The sequence below is a fragment of the Lactuca serriola genome, chromosome 3 (genome assembly GCF_051521515.1).
Source record: "Lactuca serriola cultivar US96UC23 chromosome 3, Lser_US96UC23_V15, whole genome shotgun sequence".
Lineage (NCBI taxonomy): Eukaryota > Viridiplantae > Streptophyta > Magnoliopsida > Asterales > Asteraceae > Lactuca > Lactuca serriola.
In genome coordinates, this window is record NC_136410.1 from 10024953 (window position 1) to 10047286 (window position 22334).

General features: G+C 32.0%; 2 protein-coding genes across 4 annotated transcripts; one reads left to right on the top strand and one right to left on the bottom strand.

The window, feature by feature from the left end:
* The first annotated feature begins 538 nt into the window (after positions 1-538).
* Positions 539-4697, top strand: LOC145091442 (uncharacterized). The gene is made up of 14 exons (XM_079029155.1): positions 539-850; positions 1192-1742; positions 1822-1936; positions 2014-2112; positions 2260-2550; positions 2624-2731; positions 3043-3114; positions 3218-3298; positions 3399-3470; positions 3578-3679; positions 3852-3968; positions 4046-4114; positions 4322-4392; positions 4492-4697. The coding sequence occupies exons 1-14, from the start codon at positions 623-625 to the stop codon at positions 4502-4504; spliced, it is 1989 nt and encodes a 662-aa protein (XP_078885281.1). The 5' UTR covers positions 539-622; the 3' UTR covers positions 4505-4697.
* Positions 4698-5584: 887 nt separating this feature from the next.
* Positions 5585-8079, bottom strand: SR (serine racemase). 3 transcript variants are annotated; one of them, XM_079029156.1, is made up of 7 exons: positions 7932-8079; positions 7129-7371; positions 6947-7033; positions 6637-6867; positions 6464-6537; positions 6206-6392; positions 5585-6114 (listed from the first exon to the last, which is right to left on the bottom strand). In XM_079029156.1, exons 2-7 carry the CDS (start codon positions 7302-7304, stop codon positions 5862-5864), a joined length of 1008 nt encoding a protein of 335 aa, XP_078885282.1. In that variant the 5' UTR covers positions 7305-7371; positions 7932-8079; the 3' UTR covers positions 5585-5861. The 3 variants fall into 3 exon arrangements, with proteins under 3 accessions (XP_078885282.1, XP_078885283.1, XP_078885284.1); XM_079029157.1 differs by having other exon boundaries at positions 7928-8079; XM_079029158.1 differs by lacking the exon at positions 7129-7371 and having other exon boundaries at positions 7928-8079.
* Positions 8080-22334: the final 14255 nt, after the last annotated feature.

Consider the following 22334-nt stretch of genomic DNA (forward strand, 5'->3'; position numbering starts at 1 on the left):
ATATATATATATATATATATATATATATATATATATATATATATATATATATAGTCCATGTTTCATTTTTTATTTATCCCAATATAATAGTCAATTTCTAAAAATAAATATAACTTTTACCAAAATACCCTCATTATTAGTTAAATGAAATTAAATGCAACAAAATAATACAATTGTCATTTCATTTAATAAAGTTAGTGTTAATTAATATTTTTTTAAGATATTTTATTCATTTTCGAGTTATAAAGGCATACAAACAAGAACAAATTTTATAAAATCTAGATGTCTATCTTGGATGATCCAGATGCAAAGAGTATTATTTTATAATATATCTGAATATATATTTATAATCTCTTGTATTTTTGTAAAAGAATAAAAATTATTTTATTTTCAAAAATCTTGAAGAAATTGTTTTACAGATAAGAATATATATATATTTTTTTGTCTTAATGAGCTTTTACTTTTTTTTATCGATATAATTAAAAAAAATTAGAACTATAATGTATATTTCTTAAAATACTTTAGAACTAAAAATATCTTTCTATCTCTCACACACAGAGACAAGAGACGCAGTACACTACAGGTGTTCATCTGCTCTGGATGTGGTTCTATTTTTTTGAAAATGGTCACCCTCTTTCTGACCACTGCTACGATCAGCAGTGCTTCCAAGTTTACTATTCCTTCTTATATAAACCCAAACAACTCTAGAAATCTTCCCTTCCCTCTTAGACAGCAAAAGAAATTAGTAATTTTTGCTGCTCAAGATGACAATAAACTTGGCAATTGGGGCCAAATTGAGCTTAAGCTTGGTAAATTAATCGGTGAAAACCCTGAGCTAGCCCTTGCCAAGGTCCGATTCTCTCTATCTCTCTCTTGCCCTCTTCGTAACCATCTAATGTTTGTGCGTGTATGATTTTCTAAATGTGGGTGGTGTTTGAACTGCTACCACTAATTCTTGTCTTCTAGAAATGTAATTTCTATGATTATCACAACATGTTGCAAAAAAAAAGCCTTCTAAAACTATTAACTGAAGCTTGTATGTATAAGTCGAATTTGAAGGTTGATTTGATTTTGGTGTGTCGAATTGGTACGAACGATTCTTGAATGTGTTGATATTATTGACCCTTTTCACTTTTAACTTGATTTGATATGATTTTGTTATAATTCTCTGCATTTATGTGGCTTGCTTAGATAAAAGACAGAAAATCGAACCCAGATCACCAGGAAGGAAAGCGACCAGTTGCCAAGCATCCAAATACTTGTAGGCATCCAAATGTTATTTTATGGAAGGCAACTACTTTCGAAGAGGATGGTCTTGGGACAAACATGCCTTCCAATTTATCTTTCAAACCAAATTTATCTCTGAAAATGGGTAAAGAAGATGACAAGGAACGGTTTAGTGATATGATATTGGTGAGGAATCCTGAACCTCTAATGAAAAATGACGAGGTCAATTCTACAAATGATATTATAAAGGAGAGTACATACCAGACCGAAAAAGATGTTTCAATCCAACAAAAGTGTGAGAGCAACCTGGATCAAGCTTTTGGAGATTTCAATCAATCAAGATCTGATATTGATGACACAGACAATAGTTCAAGAAATCATGGAATAACTTTTCATACAAGGCATGTGGCAGTAGCAATCGATCTTGACCCCTCACACGAAATTAGTGGAAATGTAGCAGACGATTCAGTCTCAAAAGTATCTTCAGATGCTACCTTGCAAAGACCACCTAAAAGGTACTTCAACAATCACCCATATCAATTTTCACACATCTATTCTTCTTCAATGTATTTTCTTACTTTTGCTTTGTTATAGATTAGATCAATCTGTGAAAGAGATGTCCAACATTGGTGGAAAGATTACTAGGATTAAGAATCAGATACCAAATGCTGGAACAAGTGAAAACTTACCTTCAATACCATTTTCGAAGGTATATTATTATGACTATTAATTTACTAAATGTTGTGGATTTTAATGAAACCTGAATCCCAAGTGTCGCAATCATAGGAGTGTGAAGATATGGACTGGAAAAGGGCTGAGGATATGATAAAGACTACAGGAAGAGGAGTAGTGGAACTGATAAACTGTAGTACCAGAGGATTCATTGTAAGTGGTTATTGTGTTTTTCTTTCTTTTTTATCTGTGGATTCATTATACCAAGAACTACCTTCCTCTTTACAAAAGTGTTGTTTGTGAGTTGTGATGTTGGATTTTTACCTTTTCTTTGTGTCATGATTTTGCCCATGTTTACAGGTTTCTTTTGGGTCTTTGATAGGGTTTTTGCCATATCGAAATCTTGCCACTAAGTGGAAGTTTTTAGCTTTTGAGTCTTGGTTGAGGAGAAAAGGCTTGGATCCTTCAACATACAGGAAGAGTTTGGGCATTATTGGAAGCTATGATGATACAAGCAAGACAGAAACTCCTGATCAAACCATAGATTCTGAAAAGATTGAGGGCGAAATATCACAAGATATGAAACTTGAAGATCTTCTAACAATTTATGACCAAGAAAAGCTTGAATACTTGTCAACCTTTGTTGGTCAGGTATGAATATTTTCTTTTAGATTTTTCAGCATTTCCTTTGAAGATAGTAATGATCATCACAATATTTTTGCAGAAAATCAAAGTGAATGTGATCTTGGCCGATAGAGAATCAAGGAAGCTAATATTTTCTGTGAAGCCAAAAGAGAAGGAAGAGTCAATCCAGAGAAAGAGAAACCTCATGGTCAAATTTTTAGATAAATCTTTTTATAATTTGGTTAAATTGAGAATAAATGACATACTTCCATTGATTTGTTTACTCTAACATCTTACTTTCAATTCTTCCCATTACAACATTGTACTTGGAATATAGCAGTGTCATTCAAATACAAAATAGTTATCACTGCTATAATTGGGTAGATTTTTCAAAGTATAATGTCATAATAAGAAAAAAAATTTGAAAGCAGAAGGATATAATTGGTAAGAGTTTCAAAATAGAATGCATTGGTAAGAAGAAAAAATTAATTTTCAAGCTCTTATATTTTGGTTGTGCAGGCTAAGCTTAATGTTGGAGATATAGTGACATGTTGCATCAAAAAGATTTCTTATTTTGGTATATTTGTTGAGGCAAGTAACGATTTTTTTTTCTTTTTAAAGGAACTCATCACAATGATGCTTCTTTTAAAGACCTATGTTATGAATTTTGATTTTAATATTATATTTATTATAGGTTGAAGGAGTAGCTGCGATGATACACCAAACAGAAGTGTCATGGGATGCCACTTTAAACCCATCTTTCAAAATCGGGCAGGTACTTGAAACCCACTTAATGTAAAATTGAAATCTTTCCAAAAATGGAAATTTTTGGTGGTATCAAATAACACAAAGTAAGGATATGTTTTGGTTTACAGGTTTTAAAAGCAAAAGTTCATCAGTTAGATCTTTTGCTTGAACGTATATACTTATCTTTGAAGGAAATAACGGTAAACTATCTTGAATAATTTCTATTTTTTATGATAGTATTTCTTCAAAAAAAAAAAAAAAAAAAAAAAAAAACATAAAACTTGTTGCGATGCTTATCTTGTGGCAGCCAGATCCGTTGACCAAGTCTTTGGAGGCTATTCTTGATCATCATGCTGATGCTACCTTGGATTGTAAATTAGAAGCAGACCAACCTCAACCTAAAGAAGAGGTTTTTAATTTTTAAACCCGTTTCACTTGCCAAAACTAATTTACTCTTTCTTACCAGAAATGCATGAATTAGCAACATACTTTCATTTATTTTTGGATGCTACAATAAACAAATCAATTGCTATTTCTTTCACTTAATCCTATTCAAGCTTACTCTTGTGTTCTGTATGTAGATCGAATACTGGGATGATCTTGAATTTCTTATCAAAGAACTCCAGCAATACCAGGGTATTGAGTTGGTAACAAAAGGACGTTTTTTCTTGAGCCCTGGTTTGACCTCAACATTTCAGGTAATCTTTTTTTTTTCTTGATTGGTTTTAGGTATCGGGTATTGAATAAAGTTGGATCTTTTATGAATTCTTGGCAGGTTTATATGGCATCCATGTTCAAGGATCAGTACAAATTGCTTGCTCGAGCTGGAGACAAAGTACAAGAGGTACATTTTGACTTTTGAATGCCAAACTTGCTACTTGAATATAATAAACTCATAAATATACTTTTATTACCAATTGCAACATATATTTTTTTTTATCTCAGATTTGTTGTAAATGAAATATCTGTACATATATATATATATATATATATATATATATATATATATATATATATATATATATATATATATATATATATATTTGGGCAGGTGGTGGTTCAGACATGGCTAGGTACAGAGGAGATGAAGCATGCGATTTTAATGTGCACCAAAAGAGTCGAGTAAATGTTGTTTCATTATCAAATAATTAGTTGTATTATACTGTAGTTGATTGGATCATGGTTGGGTAACCATGGTCGATTGGTCTCACTCACCCCCAGGTTCCAGCCATGAATAGAATTCTTCAACAGTGTATCAAGAAAAGGCAATTTTTGTGACCTCAACTGGTGCTTTGGCAAGGTTTCTCAAGGGTGGGTTGATTTTGGGATAGTATAGTTTGATATTGGTTTTAAAAGTTTTGATATAGATGAGTTTGGTATACTTTGTTTAAACAATTATGAATGGATTGGGTTGGTTTGCTTTGCTTTGCTTTTTTGTATGAATGTTACATAGTGCATTCAACCGTTGTCACAATAACATTTTATTCTTCATACAACTTTCCAATTTAATATCTACAATGTGGGCCTTCTTGTTTCCATTTTAAAAAGTTCAATGGATATTGAATTTCAAATTTATTATATGTCAAATTAACTTAACATCCTTATGTTTGGGTTTAATCCACTATATGTCAACCGCGCATTCCATCTTATTCGTCCATTATATATGCTCTAAAGATCAAGTAATGTTCATATTTTTGGTAAAAGACGGCTTAATCTCTAGTTCAAAGAAAAAGTAAAATCCTAAAAAAAAAGGTGTTGGATAGGCGTTTTATGTAACTACGTTTTTGTATCGGTTTAATCTCCTTTCTATCTGTTACGCAAAAACTTGTCATAGTTAGTAAGAGGTGGTGGTGGTTTGATTTTGTATCAGGTGTGGTTAACCTGCTGTTAACTATGATTTGAGCTTCCATCCAGTGAGTTGAAATAAGGACTGCAAACATTACAACAACTCCAAAGCAATCATGTGCTATAATTGTGTTTCCCCATATTCTATTGCTTCTCTTTCATCACTTTTGATTTGCAATTTCCGCATATCCATGTTGTATTGTATTGTGTTTCAGGGCTGGAGTAGCACAAAATGATCAGAGGATGAGGACGAGTTTGCCCATGTGCCAAATCGATAACAAATCCTTGTCCATGATTTACTTTTGGGGGATTGAACTTGTGATATTTTTAATGTCAGTCCATGATTTATTTCTTGTTTGCAAGACGAAATGCTGCCAGGATGCATTCCAAATCTTGAAAGATGGGTATGAACATTATTATCATCATCATCTTTGCAGCAACTCAAGAACCATTCTTCAAATCAATGTCGGAAAAGAAAAAGACAAGCTCATGTCCCTTTAACAAGGGACAATGATTATTCTCTTTCGACACACATCCAAACAAGAATTCGACCAACAAACTTGTCTTGAAACAAATTGTACAACACTTTCAACATTCATCACTCCCCCCTGATTTTTTTATCTGGTTTCATGGGCCTCCTTATTTTTGCTAGAATATCAACCCATCTTAATAACACAAATCAACAACACTTGTGGTTTATCTGTCTGAAGTTTTAGGGTTTATGGTTTTCAGTTGAATACAATTTATCAACCATGCAAATGCAATGATTCCCAAAGAACGCCAAGATCCACATTACCTCCCGAAAGCACAATCCCAATGTTACGAGAATCCTTGAAAGCAGGATTTTGCTTGAAACTATCTGAGAGAACAGCAGCAAGGCCTATAGCACCACTGGGCTCGATTGCAACCTTAAGTATTTCATAACATAATTTCATAGCATCCACAATCTCTTTATCTTCAACAGTTATAATGTCATCAACAAGATCCCGTACAATGGGCCTGTGTAAACAAAAACCAAACCAAACCTTAGTTTAATTTTGAATATTGATCTTAAGTACATGTACAGAACTGATTTCTTTGTATGTATTACCAAGTGAGAGATCCAAGTGAAGCTCGAAGCCCATCAGCAATGGTGTTGGTCTGAGCCAAGGTGATGATTTGACCAGATGCTTTTGATTGTGCAGCATCATCGGCTCCTTTAGGCTCAGCAGCTATGACCCGTATACTCGGATTAATGGACTTTGCTCCAATTGTGATCCCAGATATCAAACCACCACCTACACAAAACATTTCTAGTAAACAAATTCAACACCAAAAGATCCAAAGAATGAATATACATTATACAGACCGCTTATTGGGACTATTAGGGTGTCGAGTTGTGGGACCTGATCAAGAAACTCGAGTGACAATGTACCCTGGCCACTGAAAAAGAATGGTCGTTATCATCATTCATCATTTAATTAAAAGATATTAATTTAAATATAAGAAAAATGAAATTTATTTGAATGCAATAGTCAACACCTTATGGTACGAGGGTCGTTATATGGATGAACAAGAACAGCACCTGTCTCATTTAAGACTTTGTTTGCAGTTTCCTCTCTAGATTGCATAGTTGGCTCACACCATATAATCTGCCCTCCATAACGTCTCACATTTTCAACTTTGCATTTCGGAGCATTTTTTGGTATAACAATATATGCAGGAATTCCTCTCATTTTTGCAGCCAAAGCCAGTGCTGCAGCATGATTACCACTAATTTCCAGGAATCATGATTAGTTTCAACTACTAAAAACTCAATTTTGAATTTCATTCATTCAAAAAGTCAATATACCTGCTGTGAGTTGCAACTCCTTTCGCAGCTTGTTCGTCTTCAAGAGAAAAGACAGTGTTTGATGCACCTCTGAATTTAAATGCTCCACTGATAATCATCAAAGAGAATTAAAACACCTTCAAATAAGCATGCTAGGTTCCATGGTAATTTCCATAACAAGATAAATAGAAGACATTTATTACCCCTTCTGAAAGCATTCACACTTGAAAAATAAACTTTTTCCAGCAATGGAATTAAGGGTTTCAGAAGATAGGACAGGAGTTTTGTGAATATATGGCTTGATGCGTGCATGTGCTTTGGTTATGGAGTCGATATCAGCAGCATATTTCTTGTCCTCTTTCAGACTCTTATCTTCCATTTTTTTTTAGAAAACCAAGAACCGATTGTTTGTTTTGCAATTGGATCAAGTCAAACTTTTCAAGTTACTGCAATGAAAAAGATTATTATGTGGAAAACAAACATGGTTGGTTGATTGCTAAATATCCCAATTCTAACCATCTTCTTCCAAATTTGGATCACATCTCCATATCCAGCATTAATACACGAATATGATTACTTCACAGCTGGGTATTATAATTAATAAAATAAAGATACAAATTCAATTGCATATTGTTCAAAGCTTATTTCCCAACCAAAACATTGCTAACCCCATAAACAATTCCAGATTTGACTCTTTAAATATCATTTCCAAGGACTCATAGCAACATTTAACCTAGAAACGACGGTGATCAACAAAATAAAATATAAGCCAAAACTGAATTTAGATGGTAGTTGGTTAGACTTTGTAAAATCGTAAGGGACTTCTGATGGGAGTAAGAAAGAGATATAAAACACGACATACGGAAGGTATCCCTTTCGAACAATAAAACCCAAACGCAGAAAATTGAGGTTCTTGAAATTAAAACTACGAATTAATCAATTTAGAAGTCATCAACAAATAAAAAAACAGAAACATCCCGATTGGTTTTTGAAGAAACATACCTACCTGTAATATGCATAAAATCCAGTTTATCGGAGTCCCGCCGCCAGCAGAGTGCTGTTTTCTACTCTGTTACTCTGGTAGACTGGTCAGCAGCTTAACACAAAGTCCGGGTCATGGATCCAGTTGGGGGGATTTCATCCGCAGAGTAATCGATAGCATAGGGAAATGATTAAAATTGATTTTAGGGATATCTTTATAAAAGTCCCAATATTTACGTAAAAGTTACACTTTAGTCTCAAGATTTTTTTTTTGAACGAAAAAGTCCCGAAAACTGGCAAAAGTTTACAGTTTGACCCTTTTTGATCGGTTGAAACCGGTACCAAATTAATTTGGGACTATTTCGTAAACTAATCCAAAATATTAGGACTTTTCTGTAAACAAAAAATATTAAGACTTTTCTACAAACAGAACCATTATTATTATTATTATTATTATTATTATTATTATTATTATTATTATTATTATTAAAATATAAATAAGAATACTATTTTTTGAACTTGTTATTATTAATATTGTTACCAATACATATAAATGCATTTAAGGGAAAAAATAATAATATTAATGACATTGTTTAAAGGTGAATGTGGAGGAGATGTTGATGCTTTTAGCATTGAAATCATAAATGTTTGTTTGTATATTTTTACTTTGTTATGGTCATTTCACATTTGTTGTTATTGTTTTCAGTTCAGAATAATAATACCTAACAATTTAAAAGAAGTTACATATTTGTAAAATTATTTATAAATAGTTTAAGCTAGAAGGATTTCTCACTTTGTATATAAAAATGTTTAAGGTGGAAGGATTATTTTTCAAATTCAACAGATCCACTACAAACATCTACATAGGTAGCCCATATCAAAATTCAAAAATATTAATTACAATATCTTGTTTAATAAAAAGTAATAGGACATGTTTTTTGGATTAATACTATTGAATTTTGATTAATACTTTTGAATTATTCCTATTACTTTTTATTAAACAAAATATTGTAATTAATACTTTTGAATTTTGATATGGGTTACCTACGCAGATGTTTGTAGTGGATTTGTTGGATTTGGAAAGTAATTCTTCTACCTTAAACAATTTTATATACAAAGTGAGATTAAACTATTAATATGCAACTTCTTTCAAATTGTTAAGTATTAATATTCTGAATTGAAAACAATAATAACAAATATGAAATGACCATATACAAAATAAAAATATACAAGCAGACATTCACGATTTCAATGCTAAAAGCATCACCATCTCCTCCACCTGAACCCTTAAACAATGTCATTAATATTAGTTTTTCATTTAATGCATTTATATGTATTAGTAACAATATTAATAATAACAAGTACAAAAAATAGTATTCTTATTTATATATAATAATAATAATAATAATAATAATAATAATAATAATAAGGGTTCTGTTTGTAGAAAAGTCCTGATATTTTTGTTTACAGAAAAGTCATAATATTTTTTGTTTACAGAAAAATCCCAATATTTTGGATTAGTCTATGAAATAGTCCCAAATTAATTTGGTACCGGTTTCAACCGGTCAAAAAGGGTCAAACTGTAAATTTTTGCCGGTTTTCGGGACTTTTTCGTTCAAAAAAAAATCTTGGGACTAAAGTGTAACTTTTCCGTAAATATTGGGACTTTTCTGAAGATTTCCCTTGATTTTATGATAGGACTGATCGTTTATTTTCAGTTTATTTTATTAATTTATTAATAATTAAATTTAATAGTTAGAACACAAAATTTTATAACCCGTGAAACCACGGCTACAAAATTAATTAAACTTTAATAATTAGAACACAAAATTATTAATCAATTATAATCATTAATTTAAATAAATATGTGAAATTATATCACCTTATAATTTGTATTAATTTTATTTTAATTTTTATTGCATTGTTATTAATTTAATATAATTAAAGTGAAAATTTTTAAAATTTGAAATAGAGAATTAATAGGTTGACAAGTGGCATGCATTAATTAAGAGGTTTAATAGGGTGACATATGACAAAAAAAGAATAAAATGTGTATTAATTAGGAGGCCTAATATGATGACACATGTCAAAAAGATATTAAAACTATTCTTTTATTAGAATAGGGATTTAAATAAATATGTGAAATTATATCACCTTATAATTTGTATTAATTTTATTTTAATTTTTATTGCATTGTTATTAATTTATTGTAATTAAAGTGAAAATTTTAAAATTTGAAATAGTGAATTAATAGGTTGACAAGTGACATACATTAATTAAGAGGTTTAATAGGGTGACATATGACAAAAAAAGAATAAAATGTATATTAATTAGGAGGCCTAATATGATGACACATGTCAAAAGGATATTAAAACTATTCTTTTATTAGAATAGGGATTAATAATTAAATTTTTGTATTTTTTTGTTTTCTTATCTAGAAAGACACGCTGATTGAAATATTACAAGTTTGGCCCTTTTATTTATAGTTTATACTTGATTTTCCACCTTTTCATTTAAAGAAAACTACTTTTAACATTTATTATATATATATATATATATATATATATATATATATATATATATATATATATATATATATATATATATATATATATATATATATAACCAACATAATTTTGTGAGACTGTTGGATCAAATTTTTTTAATGAAATATTCTAATATTTTATTGTTCGTAAAAATACAATACACAATTTATTCTAACATTATATGTTTTAGAATATTTTAATGTAAAATATGTTAAAATTATTGTTTTTGAATATTAGAATATTACACATTTAATTTTTATAAACACTAGAATATCAGAATATTTCACCAGAAAAAATTGGTCATAAGTCACAACACAAAATGATAAACGGTAAATTGGTAAGGGTAAAAGACATAGAGTGGTAAATATAATTTTCATTTGCAAAAAAAAAAATCAAGAGAAGGTAGGTCAGATCGGTTCTCGATCCTACCTACGATCTTACGATCCAACCTCAAATACGATTCGTTTACGATCTATATCATTTTTGATACCTAGGATCGTAGGATCGTACAATCCTACGATCAGGATCGCGATTTTGACAACCATGATATCAAGGTTGTAAAAAACGTTCGACATTAGCTAGTCGGTGGATTATGATTAAGAGATCAATCGGCTATGCATAGATTAATCGGAGACCCTAGATTGCCAATTTTTTGAATTTTAAAAAATTAAATATGACTAATATCATAACAATGTTTGTAAATACTTCTCCACCATCACCAACATCTCCGATCCGGTGCATTTTCTCAATTCTTGTCATTCCAGTCAAAACATTAATCATGTTAGTTAAGGGGTTTGATTAGGTTAGCAGGTCGTTACATTAGTTAGGTTACCATGTTGTAAGCTCAACCAATTTAGAGGCTCTAAGCAAACATTAAAATTGGGGCCCTTCAAGTAAGAAAACAGGTTCGAACTTGAGACCCTTAGTTTTATAAACCAACATTTTTACCACCAGGCCAAACTCCAACTTTTCTTTATAACCCAATATATATATATATATATATATATATATATATATATATATATATATATATATATATATATATATATATGTTCAATTGAGAACCAAAAAAGATTAAAAACCTAAGAACCCTCATTAATTAGTAAAGATTTATATGATATTGTTATTAAATATGTTAAAATCCTTAAAAAAATTTTCTCTTATTACAATAAATTCATAGTTTAATACACAAAAAGTATATATATATATATATATATATATATATATATATATATATATATATAATTAAATCGTTGAAAATAAAAAGGTATAGAATTAAATACAAGCTACAAACAAAAGGGCTAAAATGTATATTTTAATAAATCTTTATGGGTATCAAAGATGAATATAAAAATAGAAATTTAATTAATTAATAAGTTAATAACAAAAAAGAAAAATTAAAAAATACAGTCATGTCGTGTTGTATACTTTAGTTACCAAGGTGGTTTTGACGTTATTAGAGTGGTTTTAGGTGTGAATAACAACACCCATCAAGTTGCTCTTTATATATTCGAGGAACAACGGTGTTTGACTTAGCTTTTCACACCCTAAAAGTTTTTTTGAAAAGTTACAAAAAGTTCATTTTCCTTGTATAAAAACTTAGCTTTTAAAATTAGTTTTGTCAAACATCTTTTGCTTTTTTTCTTTTCAAAAAAATACTTTTGTGTTGTGAAAAGCTAAGTCAAACACCCCCTAGGTGTAAAACAGGACTAGGTTTAAAACGGTTGATTAAAAAAAATATTAAAGAAAAAATAAATATCCTTCTACCTTTTAATCATATCAATCCTCTTATCCATTTAAATGATAAAATGTGTCATATTAGTATCCTAAAATATCATTAACTTTCATTAAATAAGCATTAAATGTTACATATGTTACAATTTCATTGGGTGGGAGGATATGTAAGAACAAAAAGTGGGAGAATATTTAATTTCTCAATATTAAAATGTAAATAATAAATATTTTTTAAAATAAAATTTTGAAATAAAGAATGAAAAAACATATTAATTTCAATTTAGTATAATATTTATTACATTTGATACTTTATATATATATAACTATAAATATTATGTAGCTGTTTAATTTTAAAATTAGAAAAAAATCATAAATTAATATGTTGATATTATTTATTTAAAAATTATCACAAAATGACAAGTGTCAAAACTCATTAGAGATTGACATGTGACAAAATTATCTTCATTTATTATAGTAGATTTTTTGGTTAAATTTCTTTCTAATCGTATATTATATATATATATATATATATATATATATATATATATATATATATATATATATATATATATATATATATATATATATATTCCTTCTCATGTGTCATTCTAATCCAAGTTAATATTATGTCATATTTTAAATTTTAAATTTCTAATTACATTAAAATAAAATTAATACAAATTCTTAGATCGTGTATTTATTTAAATCAATGATTATAATTTTATAAAACTAAAAATTTATTTAAAATATTTGATTGATAATTTTGAATTTTTACTATGAGAGTTTAGTTAATTTTGTAACTATAATTCTCACGGGTTATAAACTAGTTATAAATGTAAAGTGTAAGTTTTCGTTGTGAAACTATTGTTAACGCACAATATATAAATATAAGTATATCAATGCGTAAAGTGTAACTTTAATTCCTCAACTTTATATAATTCGTCACTTGCAACTCCTTTATTTTGTAAAATAATATTTTTCATTCTTTTACTTTTTAAAATATTACTTTCACAATTTTCACCTTCAATTTTATAAAATATCAACCTATGCACTATATAAGTATGTGAATGTGTAAACTATAATTTTAATCCTTCAAATTTATATAATTTGTCATTTGCAACCCTTTTATTTTGTAAAATAATATTTTTCACATCTTTACTTTTTAAAGTATTATTTTTACCCCCATCCACCTTCAACTTTGTAAGGTGTCACTTTTACACCTTCTTGTTTTAGACTTTCGCGCTTATCCCCGTCCCCGTAGTGTGTGTGTGTGTATATATATATATATATATAGGGTAAAGTGAATATACCTAACAACCTTATATAAGCTTAGGTACCTAACTCCATAATAGTACATCGATTTGTATCATATTTACATTGTAATTGTCTAAGGTTCTTAAACTTCAACCCCATAACTTGATTACTTCCAAAATCTTTGGACTTTCACCAATATCTTTCTTTTACATCACGTCTTTCTACCGAATACCACCTGATGGACTTCATATCCTACCACTACAAATGAAAGGATGTAGGAGAAATATAATGATGAATTTGCAAATTTTTTTTGAAGTAAATCAAGTTTAGGGATGAAGTTTAAGAACCTTGGATGATTGCAATGAAAATTTAATGCAAAATGACGTAGTTTGATGAGGTTAGGTACCTAAGCTTATATAAGGTTGTTAGGTATATTCACTTTACCCATATATATATATATATATATATATATATATATATATATATATATATATATATATATATATATATCATTTTTACTCCTCTATTTTGAAAAATACATTTGCCACCCTCTATGTTTTTTAATGTTACTTTGACTCCATGGGGGTTTGAACTTTGTAAAATGTCACTGGTTTAATCAATTATCACTCCTAATACATAACAAAAACATGCAAAAACTTGAGGCAAAGCATGGACTCATTTACTAGTATATATACAAATTAGAATTTATGTAATGACCCAAATTTTCATAAGAAATCAAACATTTCCAATAAACCACAAAAAATCTCAAGAACATTTGTTTTCACATTCATAAAATCAACAATTTTATTTCAAATATCAGAGTGTCCCAAAAAAAACGTCTGAGAGAGTGCATGTCACGTCATCAAGCCTTGTCATTGCCCTTAGGCTCAGAAGTACCTGAAACAAATCAACAAACTGTAAGCTAATGCTTAGCGAGTTCCCCAGAGCATACCCCACACAATCCACATAATCACATAATGCGTATTAGCTATAAAAGCTACATAAACCATATAAGTCATGCATATAACATATAGGGATGCCCTGGAAACCCTCCAGGGTCTTACTCCGGGTGCTATGGGAACCCTCACATGGTCTTAGCCCACTACCATATAAATTAGACGTACAAACATATAAGGATGCCTTGGAAACCCTCCAGAGTCTTACTCTGTGTAACACTAGTCAAAATAGGTCAATAGACAATCACATGTAATTATGCTAATCATGTAATGTGATTATGTTAACCTAGTAATGTGGTAAGAGTGTTATGTAGTTCATGATAAATTCTAATACGATATGGAGACCGCAACTTGGAACGTAGCTTCGTCGAATAGGAGAGTCGGTTTCTTGCCGGCGGATGAGTTACGCTTCCTCGGAGGCATGGTTTTCCTACACAGAAAGGAACACAAGATAATGAGAGACGATGGCTAACCCTGGACATATCTGTCCTGACTGTATGAGGCATAAGTTTTTCCCGTGCCTCGGATGTTGGTTGTCTGAGTGTCGACCTACATCCCTATGATGTAGTCCTGGTATTCAAGGTAGGAGTATGAGTATCGGAAAAAGGCCATAAGATGGGAGTCGTTCCTACTACGTTACCTTTATACTGGGAAAGGTTTCACTCTCTGGCCTAGAAAGATTTGAGAACAGTTCGGAACGAACACCGCGGGAAGATAGGCTCATGAAGGCTTGTGGCTAAACATTCTCAATAGAGGTGTGGGGATCCGCTCTAATCGTGCAACTGGCAACGGGAAATGACGATTTACCTAACACATAGCGTGAGTAGTGTAACCACTAACTCGCTAAATTGTATTATTTTATGGGTGTATTAGCGTGACGAACACGAGGAAAAGACACTTCTCGGGTTCCATGTACTAGTTCCCTCTGTCTACCTCGTATCCCTGACCGGGACCGGCGTTGGTTTCCTTCAGGTAGTTACCTAGGGTTCTTTTCTCGTGAAGACATATTGAATTTCTACTCCGCCTTACTTCCGAATCTGACTCTGGGTGTCATCACTTCATGATGGATGACTAGAAATCTCGGGAGTTTAGGCGAATATCTCACCGATGTCCCTAAAAGATATAGGCACTTGGTGATTTCAATAGTCTTGACCTAGTTCATTTATTTCCGAACTGGAAATCTTCTCAATGAACCTCTTCAGGGTCTGAATCAACTCTTCGGCCAAATACTGAAGTGGATAGGGTTTTCTATAGGGTTCGTGCGAGAATGGAAATGTCTAAGGAATCCCAAGAGATTATTAACATTTCACTGGGTGATCCATATCGAGTCCTGCTACGATTACATAAGGTATACAAATCATATATAGCTTAGATCCGATAGGCCTTCGAATATTTGATACTACTCTATATCCACATCCCAACGAGGAAAAGGAAGTAGAGCGAAACCACACATTCTTAGCCTATGGGATCCTTATTATATATAACCTTGGGAGTATACTCTCTGTAATTGTAGGTATATCAATAAGGATCTTTTTAGTTCTTCACACAAGGTTGTCTATGGATCCTAAAATACCCCTATGGTATTTTAAATTTTCTTGTTTGTTTCTTATCTTCTGAATATGATGCTGGGATTAGTGTGAGTCTTTTAGTATACTAAAATACTCCCATAGTATTTTAAACTTTATGTTTGGCTCTAGCATTCCTAGTTGGTAAGTTTCAGACCTGTTGCAACACCACTATCACTCCCAAGCACACGTTCATCGCATCTCGAATAAATGTAGTTGATCAGGTTACATTTATTCCAGCTTACGATTACATAACTGCTCAGGTTTGACGGTAATGCTCAACATCCGAAGACTTTTATTCTTGTTCTTCTTGTGATACTTGTGTTTGAGTGTTGAGATTCTGGATGTTCTTATACTTTGGTAAAATATGGTTATATTTTAAAGTATAATTCTTGGTCAGAGTGTTTTATCCCTAAGTATTTATAGGTTGTATATCTTTTATGAATTGATATACTTAGCTCACTATAAATAATGCTCTGATACCAATCTGTCGCACCCCAAAACCGGAACGGCGGAAACGTTCTGGGTGGATGACGTCATGTCAAGTATCACAACATGTGCAGTATAGTAATCAAAGTACAACAATCATTTCATTAATAGTAATAGTTTTACATGGTTTACATTACATAGAACATCAAAGTAATACAAGTAATAATATAAGTGCAGCTTGGTACTAAACTGTCTTCATCAAAAGCTCATGGGATGTACATGTCTATTGCTGACCTGAGAATACAAGTTATTTGAAAAGCGAGTATCAACATTTTTACAAATGCTGGTGAGTTCATAAGTATTTAGTGTCATTTTATTCAAATAACTTTATATAAGTAGTAGTTTAGATTTAATGGCGTATTAGAGTCCTTTCCATAAAATCCTATATTTTCTTTATTAAAAGCAGTCTTCTACCAAGACTGGACGGAGTTATGTTGTGAAAGTAGTTTTTCCCTTAACACTATCATTATCAAAATATGGTATTGATTTTAAAGAAAGTGGGAGAATATCAGGGATAAATCATATGCCTCAACAGTGAAGACTGCTGACTAAGGCAAAAGGAATCATAAACTCCAGGAGAGTATCGACTGAACGACATGCCTGGCTCAGTCTAACAAAGAAGACACGGACCCCAGACGGTATCAATAAAAGATACAGCTGACAAGGTCTAAAAACAGTGAATACAGACCCTAGCCAGTATCAAATGAAAGATACAGCTAACATGGTCTAAAACAGTGACTACAGACCCTAGTTAGTATCAAAGGAAAGATACAACTAGTAAGGTCTAAAACAGTGAATACAGACCCTAGACAGTATCAAATGAAAGATACAGCTAGCACGGTCTAAAATAGTGAATACAGACCCTAGACAGTATCAAATGAAAGATACAGCTAGTAAGGTCTAGAATAGTGTAATTCTAAGAGTGTGTTTCCAGCATACAGTGTTAAATACCGTTACCTTAAGACCATGAATTATAAGGTAACATGGAGATACTCGTAACCATACTAACCGACACTAGAGTACCTGACGCCCTGCAAGCGCCTGTGTAATTATGACATTTGTCACCCCTTGGCTTGGTAGGCCATGGACTGTAGCTAGCAGTCAGGGTGAGGGGGTGTCAATCCTGTATAGATCTATACACACAATATCCTCTCTCCCTACAAGAGACTCTGGTTACCAACTAGACAACGGAGAAGGCCGTGTCCTGAAGATGTATCCCAAACAGTGAATTCTGATGAAAGTGCTGGACTAGCAGTAGAGACTCATAACTGAACTGACCGATGTAAAACCCATACGTCTATACATGTATACATGATATATAACTAAAGATCAAACGACCTTCGGACGGATATTCGATCCCACCAGACCACATCTCAACGAAGAAAAGGAAATAGGGCGGACTAGCCTTCCTAAGTCCTTTAAACTTTTATTTATATAACTATACAAGTACAGGCATACTTGTAACTAAGTGGAAGTGTTATCAAGTGTAAGTGTATCACGAAGTGGAGGCGTTATCAAGTATAAGTGTATCACGAAGTGGAGGCGTTAATAGGTATAAGTGTATCACGAAGTGGAGGTGTTATCAAGTATAAGTGTATCACGAAGTGGAGGCGTTAATAGGTATAAGCGCATCACGGAGTAGAGGTGTCTAAGTCCATAACTTATTTGGTATATACTTGACCCGACCCGACATGGTCCATTTGGGTTGCATTTCACCCGAACTATTTATGGATAATTTTATGAGAGTTATACACATATGTTTATTAATATATTATAAGTTATAATATATTAATATGAAGTTATGTTATTTAATTAGTCTTAGTCTTAAATTAATTATGAATTAATTTAGAGATTAAAAGGAAGACTAATTAGATTGTGGGCTATTGGTTTTATATAGTGTGAGCTAACACTCATTTGTTAATGGGCTAGGCTTGTATGGAAGTCCATGGATGATCCATGGAGCTTTTTACCCATGGATCCTTGGAAAAGGAAAGGTCATGGGTTATTAGGGTTTCACCCTAATCATGTACACTATATAAGCATGCTTATGTAGCATGAAATAGCCACTAGTGTGGTTTTGTGTGTGTGGCCGATTTTCTATGTGTGTATACACTAGGAAGTGTTAGATTGCTCAAAACCCAACAGTGGTATTAGAGCCTAGGCTTGCTTGTTTGATACTTGATGCAAAATAGTGAAAAAAAATTGAAATTGTTGTTGTCTGGCTGATGGACTCGTCGAGTCCATGGGGGGACTCGCCGAGTTCAAGGCAAAATTCATCCTACTCGGCGAGTAGGTTCGTGCACTCGGCGAGTAGAATGATCAGAATGCAGAATTTCGACTTTTGCTGCTGGAAATGGACTATAAACATTACCCTAAACTGTTTTGGTGTTTTAAAACTTGTTTTAGTTGGTGTAATGGTTGTTCTAATCCATTTACACTAGCATATATCAAAATTCCATGTTTTTTTATGTGTTCATATAATTCTTGAAATTTTGATGATCATGTTCATGTTCTTATGAATTTAGAAGATGATAGGAATTATTTGCTGAATTGTTTAGGATTAATTCTTGATCATTTATGTATTTTAATGGAGTCCATAATTTGTCCTCAAGTTATGGATATCCAAAGGTCACTTTTCTTTAACACACATTAAAAACATAAGTTACATAAAATGAAGAGTCATCATTTTATGAACCTTTAATTCATAAGTAATGAAATGAAAAGTTTTGAAGAGTTACAAAACTTTCCCTCAAGTTTTGGAATTTGTAAAGTTTCATACACTTTAATAAACTTTAATTCCAACCCTTAGAAGTTTTAAAAGTTAAAATTCTACCGTTATACTATTATAAGATTAATGGTTAATTATTATATATATGTATAAGAACAAGTCGTTTTACCGTTAGTAGGCCTCATTCACGAAGCCGATCTATAAGGTGGGTATAAGGTTGTTGCCTATAAAATGGCAACTTAATGGGTGTCCACTCTCACCCACCGCTTGCTTGACTGGTGGAGGGTCGTTAGCCGAACGGGTAGGACAATGACTTTAAATCCTCATTAAAAGTATAATGATTATTATAAAGTAACTAAATATTTTTTTTATTTAATTCTCAATCTTAGTTACTTTAGGAAAAATGTGAATTTGGTGCTAGCCCATGGAATTCACACTTTGTACCTTACCAAGTCGTTGGTGGAGCGTGTGTGGTTAACCGGCACACTAACTTGGACTAGTAAGGATCACAAAGGGTAACTTAATGTTTGTCATAGATCAATGGAGAGTGTGTGGTTAACCGGCACATTGATTAGGTGATAATATTAAGGGTACCAAGTGAATTGGTATGGTTATTCACACCTTGTTTTGTGATCCTCGGCATCCTAGTCACAAAATTTGAGAGGGCACACTCGAGATTGAAACATGCCATTGAAAAGTTCAATGAATCTCAAAAGATATAGGAATTTCAAATCCAATTAAAACCTAATAAATTATTTCGTTTTTCATGGTGGAAATTGGTGAATCGTCATTCGCCTACCTTCAAATATTTTATAGCTTGGATTACGGCATCCCTCTTCCAAATTATAAAATATTGTGTTAGGTCCTAGCCTTAATATTTCATATTGGGTGTTATATTAAGGATTTTGAATCAACTAACTTGATTTTCTCCCATTATAGATGTCTGGTTCAAACAACTATGATCTTCCCAAATCTCTTGAAGATGGTGTCCCTCAACATCATGCTTCACTTCCTCGACCTCCTCCAATTATTCTCCCTCACCACAAGTTATTGAAAAGTTTAAAGTCACTTAATCCCTATTGGCAAGCATAGTCTATGTGTGCTCACATCTTGGAAATAAAGTCACATATTGACAAGCCGGGAGAGTTGGGTGTCAAAGTCTCGTGAAAGTTGGATGTTCAATCACTTTCTTAGTAACATAGTGAGTCTCTTTGGGACTACTATGAGACGGACTATGACATGACCCTTAATGATGTTATCTATTTGCTTGGTGTTGTGGAATCAACAATGATTTGGAACACCAGTAAAGCAAATTTGATTAAAAGAACAACTTCCCAAGTCTTAAATGGACATTGACAATGGTAGCATTGGATATCTAGAAAAGGATTTCTCTTCCCAATGGAAAGGGATCGACTATAGTCAACTCGGTTGACCAAATGGTAAAGAGAAAGGCTAAGTTTGAGATAGTCCCATGTGCCATTACCAAAGGGTCCATGTGTTTTGTTGCCAAAGGAAGGGGCATTGGTTGCGAAGCTGCCCTATTCACCTGAAAGGTCATAAGGTTGATCAAGTCAAGAGGTTTGACTCTACTTCGGGTAAAGTCCACTATCTAACTCTATTAAGTTCCTATTTGGAGATTCTTATTACATAATGTGAATGGATCACATGCTGATGTTTTTAAGAAACAAAGAAAAGATAGGAAGCTTAAAGTAAGTATATGTTGATTCTGATGGCGAAGGTGGGTTTCGATCGCATGGTTCGGTAATCAAAATTTTGAGTTGTTGCTTAAGAGTTATAATATATTGCTTATGAATAGATAACAACAAGGTTTTCATGTGGATTGTAAGGATAAGTTTTTCCGCAAAGTTTTAAAATAAAAGAAAAAGGGTTTTAATTTTATTTATTTTAAAAATATCCTTACAATGGCATCTGTGGAAAATTGTTGCTTATATGTTTCCAGTAATAGCAATATTGGAAAGTGGATTTGATTCTTTCATTTGTGGTAGTGTCTGAATTTACCAAATGAAGAAAGTTTTTCATCACCCAAGTTTCAATTGGACAGAAACTTGGAATCATACAAGTTGTATTGTATGATGAATGAGAATTTTCATTTTTGAAAATTAAGACCAATTCTTTGATCACATGTATATGTGAGCCAATTGAAGGACTAAGGAATTAGGTACACTGGGTGTGCGCTGGTCAAGGTCCACCACAAAGATTGATTTGTCATGATTTACTAAAGATTAGTAAATATGATTATACTTATAAGGTTAAGTATAATTCTGTAACATTGGAAAGGTTACAATGTATGACAAAACAAATGAGAAGAATCAAATTAGGCAGAAAGATAAAAGTTTCTCAAATATGAAAGGATGGGAGAGTACTTTAGTATCATATTTTATGATCATCTTAATGATTATGAAACCATATCACAAATTCATACTCTAAGGACGTCTTAGTGCATTATTATGGCTAAGAAGAGAGGTCATGAATTATTGGATTGGTTAAGATCGAGAAGATGAGTCATACTTCGTTCCAAAACAATTCTTAGAGTCATACTCCAAGATTGTAACATCGAGTGACATAAAGTAAGGTTTAAAACACTTATCAAATGTAGTGTAAAATGTTTCTACCCTTGTACATTTGAGATTGGTAAGTTGTGATGTCTTGGATGAGACAAAGACCAACTAGGACCAATTGTGTGAAGTGTTAGTCTTGATAAGAATCCGCACTATCCCTTGAATATTTGTTTTGTCAAGGAATGGTTCTTGACTGGGGAAACTTATATGTCAAGGGGACAGTGGGAGCCTTAAAGATCCTGAAATAGTTTCAAGATTTAATCAAGAGTAAAACCTGTAATTTATCACTAGCACACAACTTAAGGTTTGCAACCTATCGTGTTGACATAATTCTTATTTCTGTACCTACTTCAAATAAGTTGAATTTGCATGTAAGTTATCAGAGTTCAACTTGGAAGCATTGGTGGGCCTTGTGCTACCAAGGTGACAAGAAACTAAGATTGAACAAGTTTAATCCATGTAAGGCTGAATTTGTCACTAACCTTATCTTGTGATTATGGTTTTGACAAATTCACATGGATAGGAACTCATACACTATAAAATCTAAGTGTCATAAGGTTTCTCTCCGATTCATGAA